This window comes from Ceratocystis lukuohia (genome assembly GCF_044167205.1).
Source record: "Ceratocystis lukuohia strain C4212 chromosome Unknown Supercontig2_pilon, whole genome shotgun sequence".
In the NCBI taxonomy this organism is placed as follows: domain Eukaryota; kingdom Fungi; phylum Ascomycota; class Sordariomycetes; order Microascales; family Ceratocystidaceae; genus Ceratocystis; species Ceratocystis lukuohia.
The window spans coordinates 2,031,210-2,049,305 of NW_027263521.1; the positions used below are offsets into that span (position 1 = coordinate 2,031,210).

The following is an 18,096-nucleotide window of genomic DNA, read 5'->3' on the forward strand; positions in this document are numbered from 1 at the left end:
TGCTGGAGCAGAGCTTGCCAGAACATACAGGGACATTTTAACACCGCGGGGCAGGGAGAACAAACCAATGACTTAGGGAGAGAGGACCCAAGGCTGATCAAGTAGAGATGTGAAAACTTCCATTAATATGTATGTAGATACTAGGATACCGCCACTTTTAACATGGAGATTAACCGTGTAATATGTATGTCTATGGGCAATGACGAACAGGTCATATTGGCAAAGGAAACAAAGAAAGATATAAAAACGAAAAAGAAAAAATGCAGGACTAGAGGGACACCAAACACCCTCCTTGCCGTAACCGGGATTGTTGTCTGATAAATTGTAGAGTAAGCTTAAGATTTAGCTTTCTTGGTTGATACCATTTGCAGTGGCAAACAAAACAAGAGTAGAACGATAGAAAAAAGAAGAAGAAAAGGGACTGTTGGGCGCAGAAATCATGAAATCGATAGCCCCGCCCAATTGAGTAAAGAACCAGACAAAGCAGAGAACATGAGGACAAGACAAAAAGAATTCATATGCATCATGAAGGTCGTATCGGGCTCAAAACCCAAGAGCAAGAAAGAAGGACGGCAACCCCGAATGGTGTGAGGTATGTATGGTCTGAACTCAGGAAGCGTTCATTCAAGCGGATCGAAGTGTTTGTTATGAGATACGCAGATTACTCGCGCTTCTCGGCAGGAGTGACATCGGGGCCATATGAGCCACCGTTCATACTGATGCAGCACGAGCAAGGGCCGTTATCATAGACGACGGTGTGGCGAGACCATTGCTGGCCCTGAGGGCCCTGGCCTTGAATGACTTCTCCATGGGCATGCATTGAGGAATCGTAGGCAGTAGGATCGATGATGAGGGCACTGCCATCGGTAGGGGGTTGGACGGTGCTTCCCTGAGGATTCGACATTTTGGCGTTGTTGATGAATTCTTCAGCGTCTGTGTCTGAGAGATAATCAGGGTTTGGTTGGTGAATAAACTCAGTTTGTGAAGTGCAAGTTCCTGGTGTGAAAATGGACTCCGAGACCTCGGGGGCGTCAAAGGCGGAGGAGGCACGCTAAAGTAGTCTGGAACAAATAGTTAGTTAGTATGGAGTCTGGTGGCCGAGGAGAAATAAAACAAAATCAAGTATAAAAAAAGGAAAAAAAAAAAAAAAAAACAAAAAAAGCGAGAGGAAGGGGGGGGGGGGGGGGGGGGAGGGGGCGATTCAGAAGGAGTTGTCATGACTTACGAGGATGGTTGCGTACAAGAGGAGCGTTTACAAAATAGTGTTGTAAACGTTGGTGGTTGATGAGTTGTTCGGTTTGTAGCTTAGGGGAAAGAATTCGGTAATCAAGCGATTGGTAGTTGGGCTGGCTCAAATACCTGGTGGAAAGGGAGTGGGGTTGTGTGGTGTATGTGGTTATTGAGGGAGACGAAAAAGGGGGAGGGAGAAGTGATGGTGACGGCGAAGATGGTGGTGAAGGCAAAGGAGAAGAAGGAGAAGTTGGAAAGGAAGCGGAGGAGGGTGAATAAATAGATGAAGAGGAGGAGGAGGACGAGGAGGAGGAGGCAGACGGAGAAAGAGAAACACGTCTAGAACCAAGTTTATAAACCAGCCACCGAGCTGCCAGTAACACAGAGAGAATGACAAGAAAACCAGGCAGCCGAGGTGCAAAAGTAGCAGTTACGGCCTCAATTTGCCCAAGAGAAAGCAATTGTGACTGGTTGTGATGACAGTTTTGGCGTTGGTGTGGCTGCAGCGGCTTTTGCTCCTGGCCCTGTTGCTGTTGATGGTTGCTGTGGTGGTGGTTTTGGTCGTACAGAAGGGAAGGGACAGCAGCAGTAAGAGTGGTGGAATCGAGAAATTCTGATTGAATTTGGGGTTGGATTTCCGGCTTGGTGTTTTGGGGCTTAGAGGAAGATGAAGGAGTAGGAGAGGAAGAGGAAGCAGTAGAATATGAAGGCGAATGGGAGGAGGAAACATCAGAAGTAGTAATTTCCGCCTCAGCAAGAGGCAGGAGGTGAAAAACAGCAGGCATTGTGAGGACCGAAATGGGCAAATTGCTTGTGTGTTTCCTTCCTTGTTTTCCAGTCAGTCACGTCAAAAAAGCAAGGACGACCAAGCTTTGGGCTGCACAATAAAGCAAGGTAACTGTAAGAATCCGACCAAGAAAGTACCAAAAAGGAGCAAAGACCACACGGAGACAAAGCAACCCTCGAAAAACAGGAAGGTGCACAGGAGAGCAGAGTGTAACGTAATGGGGGTATTATAAAGGGGGATAGGGTTCTTTACTCCGGTACTTTTTGTCTGCTTCTTCTTAGTACCCTGATAAAGAGGCGAAGGGGGCAGATTCAAGGTGAGGGAGGGTTTATTCTATTCTTCTCTTGCTTGCAAAGGTTGGATGGAATTTCTTTTGTCCGGGCAGGTCAATGAGGGGGGTGGACTGCGACGGGTTACTGCAGCAGGTTGTGAGTGACGACAGAAGCAGCCTTAAAAGCCTTAAATCCTTGATTGATGCACGATGCCAGGTTGGGAAGGGGGGAAAATCTAAAGCTTTGAACAACGGACAAAGGCTTTTTTTTTTTCGTTCTTTTTGTCTTCGTTCTGTTTTCTGTGGCCCTGTGACAGGGTTGCAGTTGCAGTCAAGGGTAAAAGAAAGGATTGTTTTGACAGTGTCGGATTTCCCTAGGGCTGGCGCAAGTCAAGCTGAAAGGAGAGCAGGAGGATTTGCAGCGTTGATAGTTGGGTTTGGATGTGCAGATTGGCGCAGCAGCCGGTGACAAATAGCTGGACCCGAGGGCACGGATGGCGAAGCAATAGAGAGGGAAAGGAAGAAAGAAAGGGCTTGTGTGTATGGTACGCGGCTGCTGGGTTGGTTGTGACTGTAGAGTGTGTCAGAGCAAGTCCTTGGTGATGGGCGATATGACGAGCCAGCCAAGACGGTGGACGGAGGAAAACTGGCAATCTCTGTGAAGAGTTGGCGAGCAAAACAGGACAGAAAAAAAATAATAAACGAGGCGAGAGTATGGCAGAAGGGCAAGGCAAATAAGCCAAGGAGGAGGCGGACACAGCCCAAGGAGATGGAGATGGGATGAACGGGACTTACATATATCTTTATATGCAAGACGGCTTCTAGTGCAATATCGTCTGTCGGGAGATGAAACAATAATAGGAGACCAAAGGGAGGAGATCTAGGCCGCTTAAAAAGAGAAGCAAGGCAGCGATGGAAGGTAAGAGTGAATAGAAAGAAAAGCAAAGACAAGGTAACAACACACAAAACCAGGACGGTTCAGCTTGCTGTGTTTGTTGATGGTTTTTTCAGCGCCACTGAAGACGATAAGAAGGATCACACGAGCAATAAGTCTAGAGTCAGTCCCTAAAAAAGAATGAGACTCTGCGCATGGGCTAGAAAAGAAAGAACCAGAGGGAAGCACGGCACCAGAAGAAGAGGGGAAAGTGAGGAAGGGAAGCAAGGGAGAGGGAGAAAAGCAGAGTAATATATCGACAGGCTGGTCCAAGGAGGATGGCGTCGCTCGGTGGTGGTGGTGTGTCGAGAGAGTGAGAATAAGAGACGAGATTTGGGAGGACGGAATATAAACCAGCCAAGCTGAGAAGATGGATTCCAAGGACGATGAAGAAAAAGAAATATCGATAAAACAAATAAAGAGAGCCGAATTAAGAGAGAGAGCAAAGCAAGGGCCCTGCTCTGTGGTTGCTATTATGGTGCGGAAGAAGCCGACTCTGAGGCCTGTAATATACGGGATTTTATCCTGATCGAGTTTAGGTGAACTGGGGCCCAGTGACCAAGTGCGCTGAAAAAAAAAACCCTAGTCAAGCTCAAGACGCAATATGTGCTGCTGCCGGCTTGTCTGCTCTTGTGCTGCGTCTGGGTGGGAGGTGGAGAATGAGGGGGGGGATCGGGGGATCAGATTAGATGGAAGTACAGAGGTCTTGTTTTCCTTGGATGAGGCGTTCTGATTCTTCGCGATTGTTTGCACGTGTGTTCTGCTGTGTATGGCTGGTATGTATATATGCGTGTTGCAGTGCTGCAGCAGAGAACAAACCTAGTAGAACCGAAGGACAGGACACGAGCTTGGGGCTGGAGTTGGGCTTCTCTTGATTCTCGCAAAGACAGAAACTGAGGTCTGAGAATGACGGCCGGTGGTGATGGGCATTGCACGTTTTTATACACAGTGCCTCATCTCTGACTTATATTGCAGGCAGCGTCTCTAGGCCCTGCCTTGGACAGAGACAAGCATAGGCATGACATGTAGTGGTATCGGGATGGCATGGCGAGGACGACGCTACCAGCTGGGATACGGATTTGATGTTCACATGGTACTTTGTAATTTAGTGTCTGAAGGCCTTGGCCTAGCGCAAACGAGAGATGAAGCGAGAGCCAGGCTCAGTGACAAAAGCGAATTAGAGGGGTAGATTTACGAATGGCGACAAATCAATTCTGCATGCAGATCTACTTCGATCTAGACCCGCGCTCTCCGTCTGGCGGTGTCTACACAGGAAATCCATTCAGCTGGCAGCTAGCCACTCTACTAGCCCGGAACAACCAGGCCCTAGCAGGGAGGGGGCAAGAGAAGGACAAGTCTTCTTGCTCCCCTTCTTTCTGACGTGTAATTTCAAGACAATAGAAGAAAGACAAACATAGGATCGTCGCGGTTAGTCTGCGGATGAGAAGGGGGGTGGAGAACGCCAAAGCTAAACCTAATAGCCCTATTGCAAGTGCAGAGCTGATGTTGAAGAGCCTATTCCGGGCCTGGCTCTTGACCGATAACCCCCAACTTCAGCTGAGCCAAATTCCATCAACAGCCACCCAGTCTGTGTTGATAGATAGATGCTAGCTCTAGAAGGCTAGGCTGGCTCTTCGAGACTCTAAGAAAAGGAGCATGGCAGCAGAGGAGAGGGGTGTGTCGGCAGACACGAAAAAGCTAACTAAACATTAACCAACCTAAGCTTGACCCAATGAGCACTAGCAGCTGGCCATTTGTAGCCCCCATGCAAAGACTCTCCGAAGAACAAGGGCCCGCTTCTAGCCTTGCGTGTATGTGTATTGCTTTGGAAAAACAGAGAGAGAGGAAACAGGACGCTCGAAGCAGCAGGGTCAGACTTACAACGTAAGTGAGTCTCATGCTAACTATGGGATGCTGTACCGGCCCCTGAGACTTGACGAGGCAGACAAGGCAGGGACAGCTTCGCCCAAGAGAGAACAAAGGAAGAAAAAGGAAAAACAAAACCAAGAATAAAACCAAGCCCCAGGTCCATCGGGAGATGGGGGCGGCAAGATCCAACAATTGGGATGTGTGGAGGGGCGGAGAGCGAGGGCATCTATTGTGGTGTCTGCTTCTTGGTAGTCGATATGTTGTGCATATCCTTCTCGTCTCCTTTTGCAGACTATCGCCTTGGGCCACGCCTTGAAAATTGGCATAAATTAATTTCCCTGAGGCCATTCTTCACCCGGTTTTCAGCACGCGTTGTACACAAAGGCAAATAGCATATATCATCCTTCTGAGACAACCCTGGGCTTAGAGCAGCATAGTGGGCCATGCCAGGGCCGCCTCCCTAGGTGGATAGAGAGACGAGAGATTTTAGATGCGATTTTATTCATGTCTTGCTTCAGTGGCCAAATCCTCGTTAGGACTTGCACGCTAGACCAAAGAAGGGTTTGTGTTCAGCAGGCGTTGTATTTGTCTTGCAGGCCAGAAAAGAGGCGAAAGGCGAAAAGAGAGAATAAATGAGGAGACAAAGCTCGAAAAGTATATGCAAATCAGGTTTAGACAAGTAAAATAAAGCCTGGGTTTTGGCGCTTTTACTCCTTTCTGGAATTTGTCATAAAGGAACAAGATCGCTGTATGCTTCCTGCAAGCCCACATGCTAACACAAGCACATGTATGTACACCTAATAGGTGGATGAAGGGAAGTCCGTGGGGATAAAGAGCAGAGGCTATCGTCTGCTCTCTGGTTGTTGCGGGGGGGTTTTTTTTTTCGTTATTTTATCGGCCCCTTCTTTGTTGTTTTTCGTTTTCCATAGCCCAAGCTCCGGCCCCCCCTCTCTCTCTCTCTCTCGCTATCTCGCTCTCTAACTTGTCTGTCCATCTTGTTGAGCTGAACCTTTTCCTCTGTCCTGCCTTTGTCTCACCCCGGACCACGTCAGAACGTGGCCAAAAGCGATTTGGCTTTGGCTCCAAGCAACATCCGCAGCCTTTAAGGGTCTCTCTAGATGTGTCGAGGGAGCAATAATCAGGTCAGGTTAGCTGGCCAAGACAACTAAAAGACAAGACAAACACCAGACTAGAACAACCCGCCACCCTTCGGACCCAGGCCCGCCTCCATATCCGCATCCATCTAACTAGGTGCCGAAAATCAAGGGTGTGGCGTTTCAACAACACGCCACTTTTCAGCCTAAAGTACCACCCACGTCAAGCCTTTATGGGGGGAGAGGGAGAACACACAAGAGCAGAGCGCCCTTTTGCTTGCTATTCTCCAGGCTTGCGCGGTGGTTGCCGAAACAGAGACAGAAAGAAAGAGCGCGAGAAGCCTGGCTGCCGAGAAAAGCTAGGTAGGTGTCACATGCATCGCGCATCCGCCCACCATTTACTTCAGTCTTGCTCAGTTATATTTTCTTCTCCCTTCTTGTCCTTCCCTGCTTGCACTCCCATCTTTGTGAGCAGTGGGCATGCGTTACATGCTGTAGCACATACGCCTAACTTACTTCCAATGTGCTGTCCTGTCTGAACTACACATGCAGTGTGACTCCAATGGGTGTGTGGTGCACATGGGCTGTAGCACAGTCACAGTCGCATGTCCATCTGCGTGCGTGCGTGCGTGCGTGCGTGCAAGTCTTGCTTCCTCCAACGCCACCAGAAACCCATTATGCATGCATCAAATCATTCATGCTGAGAACCAAATCAACGTTCGTCGCTCGGGGAGGGCTTGCAGTATGCATGTATAGATAGGATATTCCCTTCCTATCAGACTCTTGATGCCTGCAGCAGAGCAGAGCAGAGCAGAGGTCGTGTACTTCCTTTGGGGATTCGTAAACGCTAGTACCCGAGTAGGCGGCAGAGGAGGCAAGCAAACAGACAAACAGGCACAATCAGTTGGTCGATCCTGGAGGCAAGGGTGACGCTCGAGTCGGGCTCCTGGTAGAGGATTTGAGAAGACTGGTGCTAGCTGTTTAGGGCAAGTTAACTAGCCATCTACTCTGCCAGCTGACCAGTCATAAAAAAATTTTAACAATAAAAAGGCTACATATAAATCGGGGCTTTGAGCAGGAGCTTTGTCAGCAGCTAGATCCACTATTCAGCTTGCTTGGAACCTAGGGCTTCGACACTCACAGGCACAATGGCTTTTAAGCCAGTCACGGGGTCTTAGGGTTGTAGCATGCAGAGCAAGTTGAGAGACAAGACCCCCCCCGCCCAAGTTTAACGGCGAGTCATTCATTTACCAAGTCCACGGGCTAGCCATAGCATCGCGAGCCAACCATTTTCTAGTTCTTATGCACATGTTTTTGAGCCTGTCTATCCGAAAAGCGTCTTTTGTGGCGTTCGGTATACCCTCTCGTCCTCAAGGGACAAAGAAAAGCGTCTCTTGTAGTTGCACAACCAGCATCCGGCACCTAACAAAGCAGCAGCCAGCACAACTGGTGGCATCTTTTCGCTGCTTTTTGTCGTAACTCTGGTGTTCCAAGACAGCGCACGAGACAGCTAATGAGCAGCTATTGGCTGGGAAAAAGGTGTGCTGGGCGGGAAATGGGGGCGTCAGACTAAGGCTGGTTTCAACTCTCAACGTCTTGGCGTCCCATTGGAGCGGGCTTTGGAGCGGGCTTTGGAGCGGCGAGAACAAGCCGGGGGTGCTTTAGTTTCTCAGTGTTTTACGTGCTTTTGTTGGCGGAATACTTAAACGACTAGCTGAGATAACACCACCATGCCCCCTAATTCTTGTTTACACTGGTTTGTTTCTGGAACATTGACTATCTCGCCCTGTGCTCAACCCCTTCTCCCTTCCCAGGCAAGCTGGAGTAACAACAGAGATAATATACTAATTAGCATGGATTATAGCCTTGTCGTTTGAGGTTGGACTGTCCATGATTCAGGACAAAGAAAGAGGGCAAGGACAAGGTCGGTCAGGCTGCAGAATATTGTCGCTATCGCGGCTACTATTCGTTTGCATGGGGTATAAGGGGGGCGGGGTCCAGGTTAAGCAGGGCAAGGCGGGCCAGGACATGGCAAAGGGCTGGAATATCCCCATATGATCAACTACGTCACGCGAGCAAATGTGCTCCCTCTTCAGAGTTGATCGCGATAAACTTCTACTTGAACAGGCAAGTCTTATATCTCTTTCGTTGTTCGCCCCTTGAAAAGGACAGGGAGGGAGACTTGACAGACTGAGCTGTCCTTGAACGAAAAAAAAAAGCCGTGCCATTCATTACCGCACGTACATGCATGCATGCATTATCCTAGGATGAGGCCTGCATAAAGTTCAGCTACTATAGAAGGCCCGGGGCTTGATTGTTGACATCATTAAACAGCTTTATCCTGATCCCCTTCGACTTTGACCTTGGCTGGAGGGGAAAAGCAAGGTGTCTTAAGAGCAAACCGCCTATCTCTGAGCCTGAGGTCTCGGATAGCCATCGTACCGTGCACGAATTAGGAAAATCAGTGTATGTATGAGCTGGACTTGCATGGTCGTGGGTGTGTGCGTGCATGTCTGGGCAGGTATCTGAGTAGATGTCTGAGAGATGTTGTGTCTGTGTGTCTCGAGTCTTTATCGCCACAGGAACCTAGCCGCCGATTCGCAGGATTTGCATGCATATACGTACGTATGTGCGCATGTCAGTAGCATATGTGTGTATGTGTGTGTGTGTGTGTGTGTATGTATGTACGCATCTGGGCATATGGGCATCTACGCATGCATATAAGCACTTGAGCAAACACTTGTGTAAGTATAACATGCGCCTTTGTTAAATGTTGGACAAGACGCAACCACCGCGGCCCAGCTCTGCTCGTCGCGATGCAATTCTATGCATGGAGTATAGCGTAGAAGGGATGTTTGCTGTCGTTGTTGCTTTCTTAGAAATTTCAGCTGTACTTGACCCGCTGTGCGACGAGCTGTGCTGGCTTCATCGCAATCCCCCTCGATAGATGTTTTGGCTAGCGCCGGCCCCGAATGTAGGTCTACCTTGATGTCAGTCCACGTCCCTCCTAAGCTTGGGGCTGCCCATTTCCCCTCTTTTGGTTGCCGGCTTACACCTAACTAAGAGCCCTATCTGCCGACATTTTTCAATACGAAGGGGTGCAAGGGACATATATATGCGTATATGTATAAGCCATAAATCTTTGAGCAGAGCCAATGCTCCTCCGTCTTTCTCTCTTCTTGATTGACGACTGCACGCAAAACACTCACCACACACACCACACTTAGCATGCGCGGCACGGAATAGACCATCAAAGGCATTCGTTGGTAGTCTGCTCGAGTATTGGCTGTTTTACAACAACCAAATTAAATAGAGAACCAGCCTCATGCGTTATTTAATTGGCTGGCTGTTTCTTGCCACGGAAAACGTCAAGTCGTTTGTCAATGCAGCCCTATCTCACTTCACCTCGCGCAGCCCACAGCTTACAACTCAGCACAGCTTTAACTGCACGCAGTTGTTTGGTTCTAGGGCTCATCATATAGCAGACCCCAGACTCTTCGTTTCAAGGGCTACTGTTTGGTGCCACCTGTCTTACTGCATAAAAGCAAGCACACTGTATGGCCAGTACATCGAAAGGACTTGCTCACGCTATGAAACACCATTGACTAGGATTTAACTGGCATGGGATGGGGCCCCGAATGTGACAAGACAGGACTTTGCTTTTGGTGCACGGTATTTTGCGCTTTCTTCCTCGTATCTATACATAGCCACACATAAGTACATATACAGAGTGTCAGCATCGGAGTCAAGGGCATGGAAATCTATTAGCCCATGTCTAAATGCTATACGAGAAGCTTGATACTGTAGGTGTGGGACCGGGCGTTTTCTCTCAAAACATCCCCAAGTATCTCTACATGCTTACCCCATACTTTCGATGGTCGGATGACTGACTGACTGACTGGACACACGAAATGAGACGCGCCCAAGCAGCCTATTTATCTTGAAGACTGGTCTAGTAGTGGCTTGCGCGTGAATTCCAGGCCCGAAAAAAGACCAAGCGAGATAGAACATGTGTGTGCACATATTCAGCATCATGGGCTCCATCTTGCTTGGGCACCAACCGCCATCCAAGCCTCTACCAACATGCATACATGCAGGCATGTAGCTGCTCCAAAGTGCTTTACCAAAAATTCCGGTTCATTCGATAGTCCTCTTTGATAATTCTGTGAACAAGTATCCTTATTTTGCTCTCTAGCCTATGTTACCGCTCCTTCCCTAACGGCCATTTCCAGGCTTCTGGAGTTTCATCAAGTATATCCGGGAACAGGTCATCTTGGAACTCGTCTGTATGGTCATTCCCAACCTCTGGTGGGGCATCACAAGCACTCCCTTGGCTGGAAAATGTGCGGCTGTTCTCTTTGTTATTCCAGTGAGGCATCTCGGCGCGGGTCGGCCACCGGGAGCAAGCGTCCATTGGCTCATTACGTCGTGTGTGGGTGAGCTCCGGATCGATAGCTAAATGAGGCTGGTTCGCAAAATGCGTTGGCATGGACATTGGATCGCCCTGCAAAACATCTGATGACCGCAGCAGGAAATACGAAGAACGCGGGGATATAAAAGGCCCAGGCCGGGGAAGGCCTGGGAACTGGCTTTGAAGTGGTCCACTAAAGCGCCGGAATGACGATTCAGGCATTGGGGCCTCTGCCTGTCGGGGATAGGCTGCTGGTATTATGGGAAACATTGGCGACAGGTCTGGCATTCGGTCGGCCGGAGATTCAAGAGGTTCCATCTCCTGCGACGTAGTGATACTAGCGGTGGGATTAGGTAGCAATGGTGGCATGGCCTGTGGCAATGGCAAAGGCAGATTTTCGGGGAGCTGGCTATGGCGAGACAGAACACTCGTGCTGGCGGAAGCAGAAATTAGGGGATTGAGACTTCTGACTTGCGGGTTATCTCCCCTCAGACCACTGGCCGCCAAGGCCCTTCGAATCCGAATGTACTCAAGACGGGCCATGATTTCGCGTTCTCTTGCCTCACGGACTCTGGATTCTTGTTGTTCTCTGTCTCTTTCGACACGAGCCTGAGCGACAGCCTGCCGGAGCTTGCGGCCCATCTCACCCGTGAGCCGTAGCCCGCCAGGGTGACGTCGTGAGAACTTGCGCCTCTTCAATGGCCTGCACCAGCGAGGCTGTGAGCCTGGGGGAAATACCGGAGCCCGAGGATGGCTTGTAGGTGGAGACTCGGGCTCGGAGGATACTGATCCAATCTTGCTACTCCCAGCAGATGAGGCTCCAGCCTGGGGTGGTAGTGGAAGGTCAGATGTGAGCGGGAGGGCCGGGGCCAGTGTGGGGAGCGAAAAGAGAGGAGAGTGGGTGGTTGGGACGGATTCTTGAGGACGAGCCACAATTGCGGTGCTTGATGGAGGGAGGTGTTGTTTGAGGAAGCCAGGCAAAGAAGTGAGCAAAACCAGGGAGGGGGATGTGGGTTGAGCCAGGTGAGGAACAAAGAAAAAAGGCGGTTAAGCCGGTGTTTGAAGCGCATGGATTGCATCACCCATTGCACGACATTAAGTCAATGGGCGCCCAAAAGCGAGAATGCCTTTTATATTGGCTGCTCTTCTGACGGGATGAAAGCCGCTTAGACTAACACTAGGACGAAAGGAAGACGTGCTGGATAGGATGAAATATCGAGATGACTGGGCCACCGATTGTTAATAAGGGTTGAGATCAGATATCATATGTAGTCAAAAGAAGGAAAAACAAAAAAAAAAGTCCTATACATCGCTGTTATGTTTAGATTAACCCATAGAAACAAAAGCCAAGAAAAGAGGAAGAAGGGTAGCCTATCAAAGGAAGAAAGGAAAAGAGAAACGAGGACATCAAGAGAAGGAAAAAAAAGAGATTGAAGAAAGAAGTAACCTCAAGTTGGTGGAGGGAAAGAGAATGCCACCCGGTAGGCAGAGCAGAAGAGAATATAATAGAGCATGGTAGAGTAGAGTGAGCCTGCCTGTTTCATAGCCCAACTAAGTCCATCTGTTCGCCGCCCTCCTGCATCACCATGCCGGGGCCAATCATCTGCTCGTCCTCCTCCATCATTTCAATCAAATCGTCAATATTCTCATCCAGCACGCCTGCGTCCTGCGCATCGAGACAGTTGCGCAAAAGCCGCCGGTACTTTTCAATCTTTTCGCCCGTGCCAACCATACTAAGCGCATCGACATAGTCGGCCTCCGCCTGAGCCTCTTCCTTGATGGCCTGACTTAGGCTGCGGGCTAGCTCCTGCTTGCTCTCAATGGAATCATCAGCTGTAATTTCTTCGTTGTTGCCCATTCGTTTGAGCTCTTGGTCGACAGTAGCCTGGACCTGGGTACCGTTACGGTGGCGTACGAGCTCAAGAAGCTCGTGGCGTGCGCGCGTGGCTTCGTCCATGACCTTGGCGGCGACATCATCGGGCTCTAGTTGTGACTCTAGAGTCTGGATCTCCTGGTTGACCATGCTGGTCTCGGTCTGGGTGTTGACGAGGATTTGTCGTGCTTCCTTTTCGGCCTGATCCTTTTCGGACCACTCGTCTTCAAAGTTGTGTGCCATGCTTTGTAGCTTCTCGAAGATTAGCGGTGTGATACTCGAGTGGACTGTCTTGGCTGCGTTGGACTGGTATGTGGCACCAAGCTTTTTGTTAGATCTGTCCATGGCAAGCCATGGGTTCTGCGAGTCTGGGCCGAACGGAGACGACGACCGCTGTGGCACGCGCTCCTTGTCCTTGGTCCGTGAATTGAGTTCCTTGATCATCTCTTCGCCTGTTATGCCCTCGACATTTGGTATTTCTGTGGAGGCGTTGCGTCCAATTAGAGAGCGAACGCACTTCCGCGCATTGCGCTTAGCTGCGAGGTGAATGGCCGTGTTCCCGTCATTGTCTTGGGCGTCAACCAAGCTTTGGACAAAGGCAGGGTCGTGGGTTTCTTGGAGCTTGTTTAGAATATGGTCGAGGTAGTACCTTGAGCACGATTGCCCGGTGACTCTGTCGTTACGTAGAGTAGCTGCATGGTGGATGACGGTTGCGCCAGTGATGTCTCTTAGGTTCACAGTCTCCCAAAGCTCCTTCATTACGGCGGGAAATGTGTCTCGCTCAAAGCAATTGGTAAAGGTAACCGAGCGCATAAAAGGCGTTTCCCCCCTTGAGTTTCTCGTATCAAGAGATGCACCAAACCGCTTGAGCTCTTTAATAACCTCAATGTCCCCCATAGCACAGGCCCAGTGGAGAGCAGTATTCTCGTCTGTATCGATTGTGTGGTCAGCCTGGAAATTTGGCGGTGGGTCAGGGCGACGCGCCATTTTGCCCGTTTTTTCATCGCGCGAAAGCAGGAAGTAGTCCAGCAATTCGTCGCCATAGACTGCATGCTGTTGACGTATAAAGTCAAGGTTCTCGTCCCGCTTGCGCTTTCGGTGGCCGGTTCCGGGTTGTGGTGGCTCGATTCGCTCGTCATCGCCTGCAAATGGCACTGAGACTACTGTTGCAGTGTCTGGGATGTCGTCCTCGCGGATCATGTCCATTGTATCAATGACCACCTCGTGCGGAGGGGCAATGATCGGTGAAGGAACTATCGGCGTCACAACTGGCGGGGTTGCTGCCGGGGCTGTAGCCTCTGCACAAGTTGGTTAGCATCGTCAGTTACTTTACTAGCGACAGCAGCAATGGCAGCATCTCCACAGGAGCCGGGAAAGAGACAAAGACCTACTCCATTTGGGACCGGCAGGCCTTTTTGGTTGTTTCGGCTTGCTGGTGTGTCGTGGTGCCGGGGGGGGAGGTTCATCGCCACCGACATATTCGAAGATGGGCGCAAGCTTTTCGTATGTGTTGTTCCGTATCGCTAGTGTCTTGCCATTCTCGAGGGGGATCCAGGTCCCTTGGTATTTTCCGTAGCCACCTTGGATCTTTTCGTGTGTATCTTTTTGGACCTCTCTCTCTAGAATTCTGGTTCGTGACGGCTTAATTCGCATCAGTCTGATTAGTCATTGTTGCCGTGTAATTGCGGTGGCAGTAGCTCGCCAACTCACCTTGTCAAAGCCAGCAGCCTTCAAAATGTGTGTAGCATTGATCCAGTTGTCCAACTGCCGTCGCATCACACTCTCCTTGAGCTCAGGTCCATATAGGAACTCAAAAACGGGAATCTAGAGATCCAGGAAGGGATAGGCTTTAGTCAGCGAAAAAGTACACGAAAGCTTGAGAATCGCCAATACGGACCGCCCGCCCATCAGATGGGCATCAAAAAGAAAGATTAGGGATTGATTTCACATACACCGCTGTAAGTGGCACTGTAGATACCATCATAGGATTTGGCAGCCATGCCGAATGATTTTGCTGGGCGAGTTTTTCCCTTGATTGGCTGCTAGAAGCAAACAAGGTGAAGTAAAAAAAAAGGGTAAGGATAAAATATCGAGAGAAGACACGCGCATGCAAGGCTGGGGTCAAATATAGAGCTGCTGCTAGAAAAATTCCGTGATAGAGAGAAGAGGCCAAGATTGCACTCGAAGACCACGATGCCATCTACATACAGCTACAATGTGAGTCGAAAAGGTTGTAGTGGGATTCAATAATTCAATCAAGCATGTACGCGAGGACGACGCGTCTTTAAACGCGTCGAGGCATTGCTCCGACGCTTTTCATGCTCTCGGTGGGTCAGCAATTTGGCCACTTTAGGACCACAGTCACATGCAATGTCACGTGAAAGCAACATTTTTCATAGTATTGACCACCAGTTTCTACACAATCACCTCTTACAAGTCTTGGTCTTGGACTAACGCTATGTCTTTTCTTCCCTAGTCCTTTGTCGCCGCCTGTTAATTAATATCGTCATCTCTGCACCCATCCGACCAGATGACCATATTAGCTGGCGCATCCTCCATACTGTAGAAGAAGTCCCGAATCTCCTTGTCAGTGTATCTCAGGCTGAAGTGCATGAGCACAAACGTGGTCTTGGGCCATTTTCTAATAATAGGCTCAATATCACCCCAGTAGACGTGCTTGGTTTTGCGTGCCTGGGCAATGTGTTCCGGGTACAAGAAACTACATTCGACGATGACGACCGGGATTCCATCTTTGAGCCACTGTGGCTCGGCCTCTAGTGGTTTTGTCGTTGTGTCGCCACAAAAGGCGAAAATGTTTGCTTTCACCGGAGCTGTGATCTCGGCCCCTGATTGGCGTAGCTTCTTTAGCTCGGGGCCCTTGAGACCCGTGTACTCGGGCTTCAGTTTGTTATTTATCTGTGAAAAGACGTAGCCTATGCATGGGACTGTATGGTCGCAGTTGAAGGCTGTGGCCACTATATCCGACTTGATCTTTCGCAATGGTACGACGTCGCCGTCTTTCATGCCAAACGAGACATGTGTGTCGAGCCACTTGGGCCCAGGTGGCCCTCTGCCATCATCATCGTCATCTTCTCCCTCTGCATCATTATTGTTCCCGGTGCCTTGGTCTTCGCCGCCCTCTGGCTTGCATGGACCCACGTTCCCACCCTCATTCATCACACGACTGTACATCGCATAGGCATCCATAGCAGACTTGAGCTCGGCGGGGCAGTATATGTCAGGACACCGAGTGCGGCTGATGAAGACTGGTACACGGCCGGAATGGTCTGTATGGCCGTGGGTAATGAAGACTTGGTTTGGGCGAACCTTGTTGACGACATAACCAACGTCGAGAACCAAATCCAATTGAGGAATTATGAACGAGGTGTGCCACCCGGCCCTTGACCGGCCAGTCAAGACAAGATGGTTGAAAGGCTTAGGGAAAGTCCACTCTAGCACCTCTGAACGGGTAGACTGTGGCAAAGCCTGCGCAAACGTAGCCGGGGCCATGATAAGCTTACGGACCCTGAGTAGGTGATAAAAGTACTATGCTCCGAGGCTGCTGGTTTTGGAGAGGGCAGACGGTGGTTTAGGATCACAGAAAAGTAATTGGCTAGTAAGAGTTGCACGGCAGCTGTCGTCAGGTGCCAGTGTCTATCTACCCCCATCTTGTTATCTGCATTTGACAGTGGATAATTGTGCGCTGTGCTAAGATGGATGGCACGACAAGCTGGATAAATCAAAGTCAAATGTATTTTAGATATGGAGAACACAAGAAAATAGTCGTAGTATGCTGTGCATAAAACAGCGAAAGGCTAGATAGCTGAGGCATGTTCTAAGAACTTAGGCCTTGTCACCATCCTTCCCCCAACGCGACGACTCGTCGCCGTCTTTCCATTCCTTCTCGACATAGCCAATCTGCTCTTTGACCTTGCGGACCGTTTCTTCATCGCCGGTGTTCTTTCCCGAGTTGTCGCTATTCAGTGTATTAATGGTTAGTTGTCTATTGCATGTGTTGGACAGAGAATGGCAGAGAAGGCAGCGCTAACCTTATCTTGACAGCATGTCTGCCGCCAGCAGAGCTCAACTTAATGACAATATTCATAGGTGTCGACTTAGTTCCCGTGGACCGGTGTACGAAATCGTTGGTCAGATATGTGCCAACACCAAAGGTCGGGATAAAGCCATGGTCCTCGGCGATTTTCTTGTACTCAATACAGCGTTCGATGTTGAGAGAATCGGAAAATACAATGAGTTTCTTTTCCGCGATATTAGCTTTCTTGAAATAGTCGGACAGTATCTTAACGTAGGTGGCTGGATCACCCGAGTCCTGACGAACGCCAGCAAACACATCAGCATATGTCCTGAGCTTCCCGTCTGGACGACGAAATTTGTCATTGTCTGAGCCATCAGGGTTCTTGACGGGAAGGCTAAATGAGCGCAAGAATTCAGGGGTTCCAAAAGTGTCAGTCAGAGCAATTCCAAGACGGCCACCAAAGGCGCCAACCCAGTGTCGCAGGGCCATTTCAGTGGAAGTGGTGTAGTCGCCGTGGATAGCGGCAATGCCCATGAACCACTCGTGGGCCACCGTCCCAACGGGAGGAATGTTGAAGCGCATGGCCAAGTGTACATTGCTCGTTCCCGTCAATTTTCCAGGAAAGCCCTTAGCTTCAGCTTCTTTGCTGGCTCGGACAAGACCCCGGAAGACCAGAGCCTGGGTATGGTAGTCACGGCGACGACGAGTTCCAAACTCGGAAGTGGTGCAGCCGGCCTCTAACAAACGCATGCCCTTTTCATATGCAATTTGTTCCTGGTTCTCGTAGTCCCAGTCTTTGTCCATAAAACGGAAGTAGACTTCAGATGTTAACGCCAAGATGGGGATCTCGTAGAGGATGGTATCGCACCATGTGCCCCGGATGCCAAATTCAACATCGCCTAGTGCAGAATCAGAGGTGTCGTTTTCATCCATAGGTGTAAAGGTTACTTTGACCTGATCCCGCGGCCGCAAGCGGAATTCCTTAAGAAAGGCCAGATATTCTGGTGTGAGATAGTCACAGTTGATCTTGAGAAAGTCATACTCATCATTGGTGAGGCTAATGTTGCCCAGTTCTGTGGAAGCAAGTCAGTGAATTTGCCTATAGAAAGGAGAGAAGGGGAAACCCACTCCTTATCTGCTCATCCAGCCATTTGTAAGCAGCCCGCGATAGCTTTTTTTCGGGCGTTCGATTGGTGAAAGAGTAAGTCACAGGTACATCCTTGAAGTACTTGAGGACAGCGCATTGCATCGTCAGCTTGTAGAGATCGGTGTCAAGGAAGGAGATAACGCCTTCGGGGTACGGCGAGGAGCTGTTGAAATCCATGGTGGGCGGCTATCTTGACCTGTAGCTGTGGCGGTTACTTTCTGCAGCGGCAAAAAAATCTCCAAAATGAGAGGAAATTGTTCTAGATCCTGGTCAGTCTCCGGCCAGATTCAAAGCAGTTACGGCGTGACTTCGGAGCACGGCGAGTGCCAATTCGGTTTAACAGCTGATGGTGAGGCTAAAAATGGAGCTCGGTAAATTGGCGCTAGGGTTACGGGGTAGTGACTGGAATGACGCAGCCAGAAAGATGTGGGTATTGATTGATAA

General features: G+C 49.8%; 4 protein-coding genes across 4 annotated transcripts; all 4 read right to left on the minus strand.

Moving 5' to 3' along the window:
• Positions 1-661: 661 nt before the first annotated feature.
• On the minus strand, positions 662-2,015 carry HOO65_020505 (uncharacterized protein; the record flags this gene model as incomplete). Its single annotated transcript, XM_071006789.1, has 3 exons — positions 662-1,051; positions 1,360-1,569; positions 1,614-2,015. 3 exons carry the CDS (start codon positions 2,013-2,015, stop codon positions 662-664), a joined length of 1,002 nt encoding a protein of 333 aa, XP_070861143.1.
• Positions 2,016-10,386: 8,371 nt separating this feature from the next.
• On the minus strand, positions 10,387-14,469 carry HOO65_020506 (ank-repeat protein mbp1; the record flags this gene model as incomplete). Its single annotated transcript, XM_071006301.1, has 5 exons — positions 10,387-11,421; positions 12,182-13,767; positions 13,861-14,110; positions 14,180-14,293; positions 14,422-14,469. 5 exons carry the CDS (start codon positions 14,467-14,469, stop codon positions 10,387-10,389), a joined length of 3,033 nt encoding a protein of 1,010 aa, XP_070861144.1.
• Positions 14,470-14,962: 493 nt separating this feature from the next.
• On the minus strand, positions 14,963-15,979 carry HOO65_020507 (Nuclear ribonuclease Z; the record flags this gene model as incomplete). Its single annotated transcript, XM_071000086.1, has 1 exon — positions 14,963-15,979. One exon carries the CDS (start codon positions 15,977-15,979, stop codon positions 14,963-14,965), a length of 1,017 nt encoding a protein of 338 aa, XP_070861145.1.
• Positions 15,980-16,312: 333 nt separating this feature from the next.
• HOO65_020508 (Nicotinate phosphoribosyltransferase) lies at positions 16,313-17,829 on the minus strand (the record flags this gene model as incomplete). Its single annotated transcript, XM_071006732.1, has 3 exons — positions 16,313-16,445; positions 16,519-17,578; positions 17,634-17,829. 3 exons carry the CDS (start codon positions 17,827-17,829, stop codon positions 16,313-16,315), a joined length of 1,389 nt encoding a protein of 462 aa, XP_070861146.1.
• Between the last annotated feature and the right edge of the window lie 267 nt (positions 17,830-18,096).